At 42.5% G+C, this 14,757-nt stretch overlaps 1 protein-coding gene across 2 annotated transcripts in view; it reads left to right on the plus strand.

Annotated features, from left to right (window-relative positions):
• LOC115143230 (nuclear ubiquitous casein and cyclin-dependent kinase substrate 1-like) overlaps positions 1–12,570 on the plus strand; it is a 30,989-nt gene extending 18,419 nt beyond the window's left edge. The window contains exons 7-8 of one of the 2 annotated variants that reach the window (XM_029683394.2): positions 7,518–7,676; positions 7,839–12,570. In XM_029683394.2, coding sequence (XP_029539254.1) covers positions 7,518–7,676; positions 7,839–8,116 — 437 coding nt within the window. In that variant the 3' untranslated portion in view covers positions 8,117–12,570. The remainder of the gene's footprint in view (positions 1–7,517; positions 7,677–7,838) is intronic. The other variant, XM_029683395.2, reaches the window with a different exon arrangement.
• The last annotated feature ends 2,187 nt before the right edge of the window (positions 12,571–14,757 follow it).

Here is a 14,757-nt window from a genome sequence, read left to right on the forward strand (position 1 = left end):
TGGTCAGGCTCCGTAGACGGGCACACCGCCCACCGCTCCCGAGCCTACTACTTGCCAATGTCCAGTCTCTTGACAACCAGGTTGATGAAATCCGAGCAAGCGTTGTCTTCCAGAGAGACATTAGAGACTGTAACTTTCTTTGATTCATGGAAACATGGCTCACTCGAGACACGCTATCGGAGTCGGTACAGCCACCTGGTTTCTTCACGCGTTGTGCCGACAGAAACAAGCATCTCTCTGGTAAGAAGAAGGGCGGGGGTGTATGCCTTATGATTAACAAGATGTGGTGTGATTATAACAACATACAGGAACTCAAGTCCTTCTGTTCACCTGACTTATAATTCCTTACAATCAATTGCCGACCGCATTATCTACCAAGAGAATACTCTTCGATCATAATCACAGTCGTGTATATTCTCCCCCAAGCAGACACATAGACGGCCCTGAAAGAACTTCATTTGACTCTATGTAAACTGGAAACCACATATCCTGATGATGCATTTATTGTAGCTGGGGATTTTAACAAGGCTAATGTGAAAACAAGGCTCCCTATATTTTACCAGCATATCGATTGCACGACCCGGGCTGGCAAAACCCTGGATCATTGTTATTCTAAATTCCGCGACGCATATAAAGCCCTCCCCTGCCCTCCTTTCGGATAAGCTGACCAAGACTCCATTTTGTTGCTCCCAGCCTATAGACAGAAACTAAAACAGGGAGCACCCGTGCTCAGGTCTGTTCATCGCTGGTCCGACCAATCGGATTCCACGCTTCAAGATTGCTTCGATCACGTGGACTGGGATGTGTTCCGCATAGCGTCGAACAACAACATTGATGAACACGCTGATTCTGCGAGCGAGTTTATTAACAAGTGCATCGGTGATGTTGTACCCATAGTGTCTATTAAAACATTCCCCAACGAGAAACCGTGGATTGATGGCAGCATTCGCGCAAAACTGAAAGCGCGAAGCACTGCTTTTAATCAGGGCATGGTGACTGGAAACATGATCAAATACAAACAGTGTAGCAATTCCCTCCGCAAGGCAATCTAACAAGCTAAGCATCAGTATAGAGACAAAGTGGAGTTGCAATTCAACAGCTCAGACACGAGAGGTATGTGGCATGGTCTACAGTCAATCACGGACTACAAAACAAAAACCAGCCCTGTTGCGGACCACGATGTCTTGCTCCCAAACAGACTAAACAACTTCTTTGCTCGCTTTGAGGACAATACAGTGCCACTGACACGGCCCGCTACCAAAGCCTGTGGGCTCTCCTTCACTGCAGCCAACGTGAGTAAAACATTTAAACGTGTTAACCCTCGCGAGGCTGCAGGCCCAGACGGCATCCCCGGCCACGTCCTCAGAGCATGCGCAGATCAGCTTGCTGCTGTGTTTACGGACATATTCAATCAATCCTTATCCCAGTCTGCTGTTCCCACATGCTTCAAGAGGGCAACCACTGTTCCTTTTCCCAAGAACGCTAAGGTAACTGAACTAAATGACTACTGCCCCGTAGCACTCACCTCTGTCATCATGAAGTGCTTTGAGAGACTAGTCAAGGACCATATCACCTCCACCCTACCTGACACCCTAGACCCACTCTAATTTGCTTACCGCCCCAATAGGTCCACAGACGACGCAATCATACTGCACACTGCCCTAACCCATCTGGACAAGAGGAATACCTATGTAAGAATGCTGTAAATCGACTACAGCTCAGCATTTAACACCATAGTACCCTCCAAACTCATCATTAAGCTCGAGACCCTGCCAGCCCTGTGCAACTGGGTCCTGGACTTCCTGACGGGTGGTGGTGAGGGTAGGTAACATCTCCACCCCGCTGATCCTCAACACTAGGGCCCCACAAGGGCACATTCTCAGCCCTCTCCTGTACGCCCTGTTCACCCATGACTGCGTGGCCATGCACGCCTCCAACTCAATCATCAAGTTTGCAGAAGACACTACAGTGGTAGGCTTGATTACCAACAAGATGGCTTACAGGGAGGAGGTGAGGGCCCTCGGAGTGTGGTGTCAGAAAAATAACCTCTCACCCAATGTCAACAAAACAAAGGAGATGATCGTGGATTTCAGGAAACAGCAGAGGAAGCACCCCCCTATCCACATCGACGGGACAGTAGTGGAGAGGGTAATAAGTTTTAAGTTCCTCAGCATACACATCACAGACCAACTGAAAAGGTCCACCCACACAGACAGAGTGGTGAAGAAGGTGCAGCAGCGCCTCTTCAACCTTAGGAGGCTGAAGAAATGTGGCTTGTCACCAAAAAGCACTCACAAACTTTTACAGATGCACAATCGAGAGCATCCTGTCGGGCTGTATCACCGCCTGGTACGGCAACTGCTCCGCCCACAACCATAAAGCTCTCCAGACAGTAGTGAGGTCTGCACAACGCTTCACCGAGGGCAAACTACCTGCCATCCAGGACACCTACACCACCCGATGTCACAGGAAGGCCAAAAAGATCAAGGACAACAACCACCCGAGCCACCGCCTGTTCACCCCGCTATCATCCAGAAGGCGAGGTCAGTACAGGTGCATTAAAGCAGAGTCCGAGAGACTGAAAAACAGCTTCTATCTCAAGGCCATCAGACTGTTAAACAGCCATCACTAACATTGAGTGGCTGCTGCCAACATACTGACTCAACTCTAGCCAAAATTAATGTAATAAATGTATCACCAGCCACTTTAAACTATGCCACTTTATATAATGTTTACATACCTTACATTACTCGTCTCATATGTAGATACTGTACTCTATACCATCTACTGCATCTTGCTTATGCAGTTCGGCCATCACTCATTTATATATTTTTATGGATGTATTCATATTCATTCCTTTATACTTGTGTATGTGTATAAGGTAGTTGTTGTGAAATAGTTAGGTTAGATTACTTGTTAGATATTACTGCATGGTCGGAACTTGAAGCACAAGCATTTTGCTACACTCGCATTAACATCTGCTAACCATGTGTATGTGACAAATAAAATTGGATTTGTTTAAATCTCAGTGGTATTAGACTTTAGAATTGCATTAGGGGCATACTTATTTCACTGTACAGCCTTACCTATGGATAGTGGATCAATGACATGGGGTATCAGTCTACTCAGTAACACCCATAGAACATTAGCGTCGTAGCTCTTACACGGAACCCAAACCGGCACCGTGCGCTATCATGCATAAATGTATTTTGTCCCCCTATAACAAACGCGATCATGACACGCAGGTTAAAATATCAAAACAAACTCTGAACCAATTACATTAACTTGGGGACAGGTCCAAAAGCATTCAACATGTATGGCAATTTAGCTAGTTAGCTTGAACTTGCTAGCTAATTTGTCCCGGGATATAAACATTGAGTTATTTTACCTGAGATGCATCAAGGTCCTCTACTCCGATAATTAATCCACACATAAAACGGCCAACTGAATCGTTTCTAGTCATCTCTCCTCCTTCCAGGCTTTTTCATCTTTGAATGTATATGGTGATTGGCATCTACACTTACATAGTATTACCACGATGACCAACAAAACATTTTGTTTTTCAATCACCCACGTGGGTATAACCAATGAGATGGCACGTGGGTACCTGCTTCTATAAACCAATGAGGAGATTGTAGAGGCAGGACTTGCAGCACGATCTGCGTCAGAAATAGGAATGACTTCTATTTTAGCCCTTGGCATCGCAGATGCTCGTTGGCGCCTGCGAGCAGTGTGGGTGCAATAATTGAATAACATGGATTTCTACATTTATTTTACGCGACATGTCTGGTCAGCATGTGATTGCGGAACTCTGAAACAACTGTGAATTGAGCCACAGTTATTGTCAACCAATGTGTATTGAACACTATTCCTGAGGAGAAACGATACTGCATGGATGTTTTGGAGTCTGATAACTCTGAGGAGGACGTTGGAGAAAAATGTCTTTGGTACTGAGTAGACTGATTTCCCATTTCATTGATCCCCAATCCTTAGGTAAAGCTGTACAGTGCAATATGAATGTCAATGCACACAATAGGCTGACTGGGTAGGTCATTTCACACAGTCACTCCCGCGATAAGAGCTACAACGCTAACATTTGCGTAAACTCTTAAGTTGTGTTCTGTGGGTGTCACCGAGTAGACTGATACCCCCATTCCATTGCTTCACTTCCAATCTTGTTTAACATGATCTAGTATAAATATGGCATGAGTCCACCAATTGTAACCATCACTTTCAAAGAGGTACTTTTATTTTGAAGGCAATCCGCAAATTCCACTATTGTGCCTAATCTTTATTGTGGCTAGCTTCACAACACATCCTGGTCCGGTTGAGCCTCACTAGCCAGATGAAGCTAGCTGGCTGCATATAACTTTAGCTTTGGTCAACCGGGTTAAGTAGCTGGCTAGCTATTTATTTTCATGAACTGAAGTACAATTTCAATAGGCGAACAACAAGTGTCTACCTAGCTAATACTTACTCACAAGGATTCTGATATCATTGTTAAGAATAATTAAAATTACTGCAGTTTCTACTGGTCATTGCTAGCTAGCTACCCCAGAAGTTGCTGGTGAATAAATACGTCCTTATTACCAGCGCGGTATTGTAAACACATCGTTTGTGGCCGGTGTGCGCTTGTGTACAGCTCTGATAGTGTTGGCTCTTGCCTTGCCCGTGAAAATTCAGCACACACAACATTCTATAATATAGTGTTATTTGACGTGTAACTTTTTTGACCGGCAAAGACCCAAAAGGTGTTCCATACTGGATACCTGTGTGTAACAGAAAGATACTGTTGGCTTCAAACGTGATAAGGCTGGCCTTAAGTGTGTATTTTGCATTTGTGAAATTATTTTCATGTAATATAAAATTAAAGTGATTTATGGTTCTAGAATCGTATCACAATTGAGAATCGATTTGCGTTTAGATGTATTTATCTGTTTTGCCTGCCAGAGCCAGTCTACCGCTGAAAATAACAAGGTCCTAGAACCTTAAGGAGTAACAGTAACATTAGGCTCCTTAAGAGTACATCTTGGGCTTGGAATTACCAGGGACCTCAAGATACGGTATTATCACAAAATGATTTTTAAAAATTTATATACACACACTACCATTAAAAAGTTTGGGGTCACTTAGAAATGTCCTTGTTTTTGAAAGAAAAGTACTTTTATTTTTTCATAACATCAAATCGGTCAGAAATACAGTGTAGACATTTCTTAATGTTGTAAATGACTATTGTAGCTGGAAACGACAGATTTCTTTCAAAAAATGTTTTGTGGAATATCTACATAGGCATACAGAGGCCCATTTATCAGCAACCCTCACTCCTGTGTTCCAATGGCACGTTGTGTTAGCTAATCCAAGTTTATCATTTTAAAAGGCTAATTGATAATTAGAAAACCCTTTTACAATTGTTAGCATAGCTGAAAACTGTTGTCCTGATTTTAAAGAAGCAAGAAAACTGGCCTTGTTCAGTATCTGGAGCATCAGCATTTGTGGGTTCGATTACAGGAACAAAATGGCCAGAAACAAAGGACTTTCTTCTGAAACTCGTCAGTCTATTCTTGTTCTGAGTAATGAACGCTATTCCGTGTGAGAAATTGCCAAGAAACTGAAGATCTCGTACCACGCTGTGTACAACTCCCTTCACAGAACAGAGCTGGAGTCGCCACTTCGCTGTTGACGTTGAGACTGGTGTTTTGCGGGTACTATTTATTGAAGCTGCCAGATGAGGACTTGAGGCGTCTATCTCAAACTAGACACTCTAATGTACTTTCCTCTTTCTCAGTTGTGCACCGGGGCCTCCCACTATTTTTATTCTGGTTAGAGACCGTTTACGCTGTTCTATGAAGATCTTCAGTTTCTTGGCAGTTTTCTCACCTTCATTTCTCAGAATAGGAATAGACTGACGAGTTTCAGAAGAAAGTCCTTTGTTTCTGGCCATTTTGAGCCTGTAATCAAACTCACAAATGCTGATGCTACAGATACTCAACTAATCTAAAGAAGGTCAGTTTTCTTGCTTCTTTAATTAGGACAACAGTTTTCAGCTATGCTAACATAATTGCAAAAGGGTTTTCTAATGATATACTTAGATTAGCTAACACAATGTGCCATTGGAACACAGGCGTGATGGTTGCTGATAATGGGGGCCTATGTAGATTTTCCATTAAAAAAAATCAGCCATTTCCTGCTACAATGGTCATTTAAAACATTAACAATGTCTACACTATTTCTGATCAATTTTATATTTTAATGGACAGAAAATGTGCTCTTCAAAAACAAGGAAATTTCCAAGTGACCCCAAACTTTTGAACGGTAGTGTGTGTGTGCATATAAACTGTAAACTAGAGCAAAATAATGTTGCAATATTGTCAAAACCATGCAATCTCCATAGACAAACATTTGCAATAGAATGGCCCATTCTGAAGAGCTCAGTGACTTTCAACGTTGCACCACCATAGGATGCCACCTTTCCAACAAGTCAGTTTGTAAAAATTTCTGCTCTGCTAGATCTACCCCGGTCAACTGTAAGTGCAGTTATTGGGAAGTGGAAAAGTCTGGGAGCATCAACTGCTCAGCCGTAAATTGATAGACCACACAAGCTCACAGAACGGGATTGCCGAGTGCTGTGGCGTGTAAAAATGGCCTGTCCTCGGTTTCAACCCTCACTACCGAGTTCCAAAGAACGGTTCGTCGGGAGCTTCAAGAAAATTGGTTTCCATGGCCGAGCAACCGCACACAAGTCTAAGCTAACCATGCGCAATGCCAAGCGCCGGCTGGAGTGGTGTAAAGCTCGCCGCCATTGGCCTGGAGCAATGGAAACGCGTTCTCTGGAGTGATGAATCACGCTTCACCATCTGGCAGTCCAACGGACAAATCTGGATTTGGTGGATGAACAGGCAAATGCTACCTGGCTGAATGCATAGTGCCAACGGTCAAGTTTGGTGGAGGAGGAATAATGGTCTGTGGCTGTTTTTCATGGTTCAGGCCCCTTAGTACCAGTGAAGGGAAATCTTAACGCTGTAGCGTTCAATGACATTCTAGATTGAGTGCTTCCCAACTTTGTGGCAACAGTTTGGGGAAGGCCCTTTCCTGTTTCAGCATGACAATGCCCCCTGTGCACAAAGGAAGGTCCATACAGAAATGGTTTGTCAAGATCGGTGTGGAAGAACTTGACTGGCCTGCACAGAGCCCTGACTTCAACCCCAGTGAACACCTTTGGGATGAATTGTAATGTCAACAGCGAGCCAGGCCTAATCGCCCAACGTCAGTGCCCGACCTCACTAATGCTCGTTTGACTGAATGGAAGCAAGTCACCACCGCAATGTTCAAACATCTAGTGCAAAGCCTCCCAGAAGACTGGTGGCTGTTACAGCAGCAAAGGGGGGACCAACTACATATTAATGCCCATGATTCTGGAATGAGATGTTTGACGAGCAGGTGACCACATACTTTTGGCCATGTAGTGTATTTGTCAGGTGAAATTACCAATAATCACCACCTCGTCCTCCTCTCTCTAGCTGATGAGTCGGGCAGTGATGAAGACTTCATGGTTGAGGATGATGATGATAGTGACTATGGCCGCTCCAAGAGCAAGAGGAGCAGCAAGAAGGTGATCAAACGGAGCCGGCCAGAAAGGAAGGAAAAGAAATCCCCCAAACCACGACTAAAGGCCACTGGTAGGACCGCTCATCATGAATCAATCACCCATATTCTTCAGAACTGCAAGCATCGGTTGTTATATGCTTTTTTTTCAGATAATGTGTAAGTATCTTCCCAGCCTCATAACTTCATTGAATGAATGTGTATTCATAACTTTGTGTGTGTCTCTCCTCCCCCAGTGACCCCCAGCCCAATGAAAGGAAAGGGTAAAGGTCGCCCCAGTGCTGCCAAGGCCCTGGAGAAGAGCTCGCCCAAAGAGGAGGAAGAGGAGGAGCCAGAGAGCCCCCTGGAGGAAGAGGAGGAGGAGGAGGTGGTGGTGAAGAAGGACTCCTCCCCCACTCCCAAGAAAACAAAGGAGGCACCCGGGAAGGAGAAGGAGAAGAAGGAAAAGGAAGATGAGGAGGAGGAGGAAGAGGAGGACGGATCGGAAGAGGACGTGCCCTCTGGGGAAGACTAGACCCACAGAAGTCCCACCTCTCTCTCTCTTCCCCATTCCCTCTCTTTACCTTCTCAAGTTTTTTGTTTCTCTTGGTTTAGAGTTTATTTTGGTTTCATTGGTGGCCTGGCTCAATGGTTTGAATCTCATTTGGATTAGTTGTTTAGTGTTTGTTGTTTAGTGTCTGGCTTCCCGTAATGACTGACTTCCCGTAATGACTGACTTCCCGTAATGACTGACTGAGCACATCGTATCTGTGTGCATAAGAACATGCATACCATATGGCTGTGAGGGATGGAAGGAAAGAACAAGTGAGATTTTACTCCATCTCTCTGAACATGTCTCATTCCTCCATCCCTGTCCCCTCTGCTCAGCTACACCTCCACTGGCACACCTCTCTTCTCTTTTTCATCTCCCTCTCCACAGTGGCTGCATTAGTCTTTCCTACACAAGTCTGTGTGAAGCTCAGAAAACAGTTATTTGGGCTTTGTTAGTTTGCCTTTCTGAGAGCTCAGTGCTAGTGGACATCTGTCCTCAACAGTCGCTTGAAGTGTAGTCATTCCTTTTCTTTCTGCAGGCTGATGTGTGTGCGAGTGAGCCTTCTATTAAAAATAAAATATATATATATATATATATTCTAGCCATTTTCTTTATCTGCTGAGTTCTCCATTCCCCTCTCCATGTAATCTCTGGTCTGACATGACTGGATAGGTGAAAGCTATGTAGTATAACCCTTGCTTGACCTATCCAGTAGTGAAAGATCAGTGATTACTGAGCCCTGGGCCTGTCTGGGTTAGGGTTTCCATCTCTATCCTGGTTTCTCAGTGGACTGCTGTTGTCCAATCAAAGCACTTTTTTATTTTTATTCACTGTGCCACAATACCCATTGGTTTAGTTACAGCCCAACGCTGACTAATCAGAGAAGGCCACACTGGAGACTCGGAGGGAGGATATGTAAGCGTGTTAGATTGTTCTCCCTTAGGTCCTGTGCCCACTCACCCCATAGCGCTGTGCCGACACTGACAAAGTGCTTTTTAAACTCTCAAACACAATATGTTTCAAGGAAGGTTTTACGGTTGTTATTTGAAATGTTAACTTGGTTGAATTAATGCTGTTGTATTTCCACCTACTCCGAAGTTAAGCTCTGGCCCTGTGTCTTCACTATAACACATACACAAAGCTGCTTGTTTTGTTATTGAATATAGAACTGTCCAGTCGTGCTTTGAGATCAATTGTTTTGATTTTATTAAAGCAAATAGGCAGAATAATTGGCACGGGACAAATAACAATCAGCGCACACCCAACACATTTTTACATGATATTCAATATAACAGTACATTCATAGTACAAGGAACTGAGTTGAAGATCACTTTGGAGTAGCAGTGTGTTATTGTGCTTTAGATAGAGAGATTGCTCTGAGCTGTAAGCGGTTAATTATGTCGTGAGAGGGGGTCATGGAAGCAGGTCTTAGATCAGCCCTAAGAGAGCCTGTTTGTTTGCTGTGTGCTGGTACTACCAGTGTGTAGTTGTGATGGAGCACACGCTCAGGGGGGTTGGTGTTTCCTCACCCTAGACCCTCTACCATTGGTTTGTGGTTCTGAGATTTTGGCTGCATCTGTGCTGGGCATGACACAAGCATAAACCATACACCCATGCCAACACACACACTACCCTGGCATGGCCAGAGCATCCTTTCAATGTTCAACCCTTTGTGCCAGGCATCCACAAGCCTTTTTAATTGAATCGAGAGTTGTTTTTTTGAGAGCCCCTAAAATGAATGTTTTTTTTTTTGTTGTTGCTTTGTTTCAATTCTCTATTCAGATTTTTGTAATGTTTGTTTTTTAAGAAAATAAATAAAATGTATCTTGATTTTAAAAAGAAAAGTCGACCCTATCCATCTGTTTTTCTGCTGGGTTTAGGCAGACTGGGGGAGCAGACCCAGCAACTCCTTTCTGTTCCACTCTTCTCCTTTTCTCTCATTCTATTGCTCATCTCACGCGCTCTCCCTCTCCTGCACTCAGCTCATACTTACTCCTTCCCTCTCTCACACACACACACACACATTGCTCATTCACCTCAGACAGAAGAAGTTAGGATGTTGATGTAGTCAGTGATGCCGGCATATGTTTTTCTCTATACCTCTCCTCTGCTCTCCTCTACAACCAATAAAAACTAGCTGCATTTCCCCTATTCTGCCCTTCACAGATCTGATAGGACTGGATAAGTGACAGCAATAGAGCCCCACCGGGTGCCATAATACCCAGCGGTCAAACGGAAATGGTTCTAATTGTTTCTCCACCATACATTTTTAGAAACACTTAAAATAAGGGCTGTGTTTTGTTTAGGCTTACACTGGTGATGTTTTGATAACCGTGTAAATATCTCTCAGACAAGGTGACTTATTATATTTGGCTCGATTTACTGTGATTCGAAAATGCTAATTAGCATCAAAGTAGACATTAGTAAGACTACAAATCCCTGCAAGCTCCTGCATGTCATCTCAAGCTGACATCTTTGCTAACTGGTAAATTGTCAATGTAAAACTTGCACAAGACAGTTCACAGAATTGTCCATTGAAAGAAATGTAGCCAATTTATTAGTTAACCCAGAGATTCTTACCGTTTGCGTCGATTCAGGGGTCTTATCCAGATCATCATGGCGTTTGTAGTTCTTTATGATATCCACATTAGCAGCTAATTAGCATTTAATTTTAGGTGGGTAAATACAGGCCAATATATTAAGTCACATTGTCCTAGAGAGATTCACACCATTATCAAAACGTCACACCAGGGTAAGTACACGAAACACAGTCCTTATTTTATTTGAAGTGTTTCTAAAGTCCACTATGAGAAATGAATGGTGGAAAAACGATTGGAACCATTTCCTTTTTTGACCGCTAGGTATTATGACTCATACTGTGGTACTCTATATGAAGGAATCTAGGTCAAACCACTGCTTATGCCTTTCCGGTTGTTTCAGATCTGCAAATAGGAGTGTACACGGGCAGAAGTGAAAGAGAAGGCATGAAATGAGTGGAAGAGAACGTTTGTTACTCCTCCCTGGGTTGAAAACATTTTTGAGCCAAATTGTAAAGCATTCTTGGTCTGTGGTTCATTATTGTTTTCGCTGAGAATAAAAGCTACTAGTAATTAAAACAAGTTTGGGTGCTTAAAGATTGACTCAGTTTCTTATTGCCTTATATTCCCTTGGTACTACTAAACTAGAGGGGCTCTCGGTATGGCGTAATACATGGGGATTGTAGGGATGTTAGTGTGAATACTAAACCTGTAGATATGAAATGATTCCACCCGGCCTACAGGAGTGCCTAGGGCGTTGGGGCTAGTGGTCGCTTTGGAATTCCACAAATGAGTGCTCTGCCTCGGATGTTGACCAAATGAAGCCATAGATCTAACATAGTATTAGAGGATGACGTGGAGGGGATGTCTGTCATCAAAGAAAATAATGAAATAGAAGACCTAGCTGACTGAGATCAAAGCTGTTATTATACCAAGGGACCACTGTATGTATATATTTTTGGGCCTATCTGTCAGACCCAATGATGTTCTGACCAGTACCAAATCGCTCAAGACTGCAAATATGTGCCCTAGAAGATGTTTCAGCAGACCCAAACCAAACTTTGGTTCTGGTGCACTTTCCCTGGTACCCTCCTGACGGCAGTGTTTATATGCCTAACTCCAAACTGGCCCCTATAGGTCAAAGCACTTCTGTAGATCAAAGATGGGTATTAGCAAATTTTGATGACAAAAATCAAACGTAATTGATTACCAAATTGCCTATTCAAGCCTTGGCTCCACATGGGCCTTAGGGTTAGGAGTTCATTTGGATTGGTCATCTTAGTATAGGGCTTGTATCATGTTCCTGAATGACACAATGCTTGTACTGTGTGGGGTTTCTGTGTCCAGGCAGTAGGGGATCCCACACAGGGCTATAAGGTCCATACTTTTAGGCTTCTTTTCTGCTAGTTAATCAAATGATTCATGTCACTGGTTGGCCAGAGAACTCTCTTACATGGTAAGAGGTTTGAATCAGGGGAAGGCTTGAAACCAGTAGTGCTGTGTACCTCCAGGCCCAGATTTGAATCCCCCTGTTTAACATGAACACATGACCATGATAAACAATGGACTTACTATTTCTTTCCCATCCTTTCTTCGATATCCCTGCATTTATATTGCTTTTCATTTGGGTTTTTTCTATGTATCTTAAATTGTACTGGCAATGTAAATGTAAGCAAAATTGTGATTCTTACAGGTGATTGCACCGAGAAGCTTTTGTCAGTGTTGTGGAATGGGAACGCTGAACTGTTGAATATTTTGCATGTTGTGGAAAAGTGAGTAGCGACGATGATGGTAATGATGATGAAGGCAATATTGTGGTCTTAAAGTATTAACGACAACAATGATGTTGACATTTTGGTTTCCCGGCTTCTAATAAAGGCAACCTACTTTTTATACAGATTTAACTAGTTGTTTTGTGATGTCGAGCTCTGTGTTTTATGTGCGAGTAGGGTTACACAGCTACCAGTATTTTAACACAGTTACCAGAACATTTAGTCATTTTGGTAATTAACATGTCATCTATGGCAATCTTGGGTAACTTTGGTAATTTATACTTCAATAACTTTTAAATGTATTCATATATAGTATAAATGTTCTATATCTGTGTCCATATTGTTCATGAGTTTCTAGTGGATAGACCATATGGTTAAAGAGAAAATAGCCTAATTAATTAAAAAAGCATTAACCAACAATGGCATTTTCAATTAACTCTGTTTTGGTGCCAAAACATTAACAAAGACATATTGACGTAGTAAAATAAATAAAAGTTTGTACAAAAAAAAGCTGTCATACATTTTATTTTATTTTACATAATCATTTGATATACAGTTGAGGTCGGAAGTTTACATACACTTAGGTTGGAGTCATTAAAACTTGTTTTTCAACCACTCCACAAATTTCTTGTTAACAAACTATAGTTTTGAAGTCGGTTAGGGCATCTACTTTGTGCATGACACAAATATTGTTTACAGACAGATTATTTCACTTATTATTCACTGTATCACAATTCCAGTGGATCAGAAGTTTACATACAGTAAGTTGACTGTGCCTTTAAACAGCTTAGAAAATTCCAGAAAATGATGCCATGCCTTTCGAAGCATCTGATAGGCTAATTGACATCATTTGAGTCAATTGGAGGTGTACCTGTGGATGTATTTCAAGGCCTACCTTCAAACTCAGTGCCTCTTTGCTTGACATCATGGGAAAATCAAAAGAAACCTGCCAAGACCTCAGATTATTTTTTTGTAGACCTCCACAAGTCTGGCTCATCCTTGAGAGCAATTTCCAAACGCCTGAAGGTACCACGTTCATCTATACAAACAATAGAATGCAAGTATAAACACCATGGGACCACGCAGCAGTCATACCGTTCAGGATGGAGACGCGTTCTGTCTCCTAGAGATTAACGTACTTTGGTGCGAAAAGTGAAAATCAATCCCAGAACAACAGCAAAGGACCTTGTGAAGATGCTGGAGGAAACAGGTACAAAAGTATCTATATCCACAGTAAAACGAGTCATATATTGACATAACCTGAAAGGCTGCTCAGCAAGGAAGAAGCCACTGCTCCAAAACTGCCATAAAAAAAGCCAGACTACGGTTTGCAACTGCACATGGGGACAAAGAACGTACTTTTTGGAGAAATTTCCTCTGGTCTGATGAAACAAAAATAGAACTGTTTGACCATAATGACCATCGTTATGTTTGGAGGAAAAAGGGAGAGGCTTGCAAGTCGAAGAACACCATCCGAACTGTGAAGCACGGGGGTGGCAGCATGTTGTGGGTGTGCTTTGCTGCAGGAGGGATTAGTGCACTTCACTAAATAGATGGCAGCATGAGAAAGGAAAATCATGTGGATATATTGAAGCAACATCTCAAAACATCAGTCAAGAAGTTAAAGCTTGGTTGCAAATGGGTCTTCCAAATGGACAATGACCCAAGCATACTTCCAAAGTTATGGCAAAATGAGAAGACCAGCCACACAGAGGGACAGAGATAATTACAGATAACTGAGATAATCTGAAGTAACCAAAAGGGCCACTTGTGAATAATTACATAAAATCCTTGAAAGTTAACAAAATTCTGGTAGTGTACTGGTAAACTTCGAAAGTGACCCTCCCTTTAAAACCCTATGTGAGGCTCATTCCAAGAGCCTTTTTCTCCAAGGGCCCAATATGTGCACTACTCACTGTTAGCCACACAGTGGCACTGTTTTCATGCAGTCCAGGGCTGTAATCACAATAGTTTAGTCTAGCGGCCTCATCTCCTTTGTTTACCTTAGTCACAGGAAAGAATAGGTGAAAACATGATCTTAATCATTACACATAATACAAAAATCATTAAATAGTTAACATATTAACATCGGATCATCAATAGCCTAGGCCTAGTCATAAAAAGGTATAGGTACTAAAGTCTCAGTCAGTCCACTATAGGTCTACATAGCTCTGCAGTGAGTCTGCTTAAAAAAACGAAGTTTAGTAGTCTAGATAGGTGGACACTTTGTTGAATTATTTTTATAATCAATAATTATCCTATCGTGGCCCATAATTAACATCGAACGTTTTCCTCATATTGATATAGAACGGGT

Source organism: Oncorhynchus nerka, linkage group LG15 (assembly GCF_034236695.1).
Source record: "Oncorhynchus nerka isolate Pitt River linkage group LG15, Oner_Uvic_2.0, whole genome shotgun sequence".
NCBI classification, from domain to species: Eukaryota; Metazoa; Chordata; class Actinopteri; order Salmoniformes; family Salmonidae; genus Oncorhynchus; species Oncorhynchus nerka.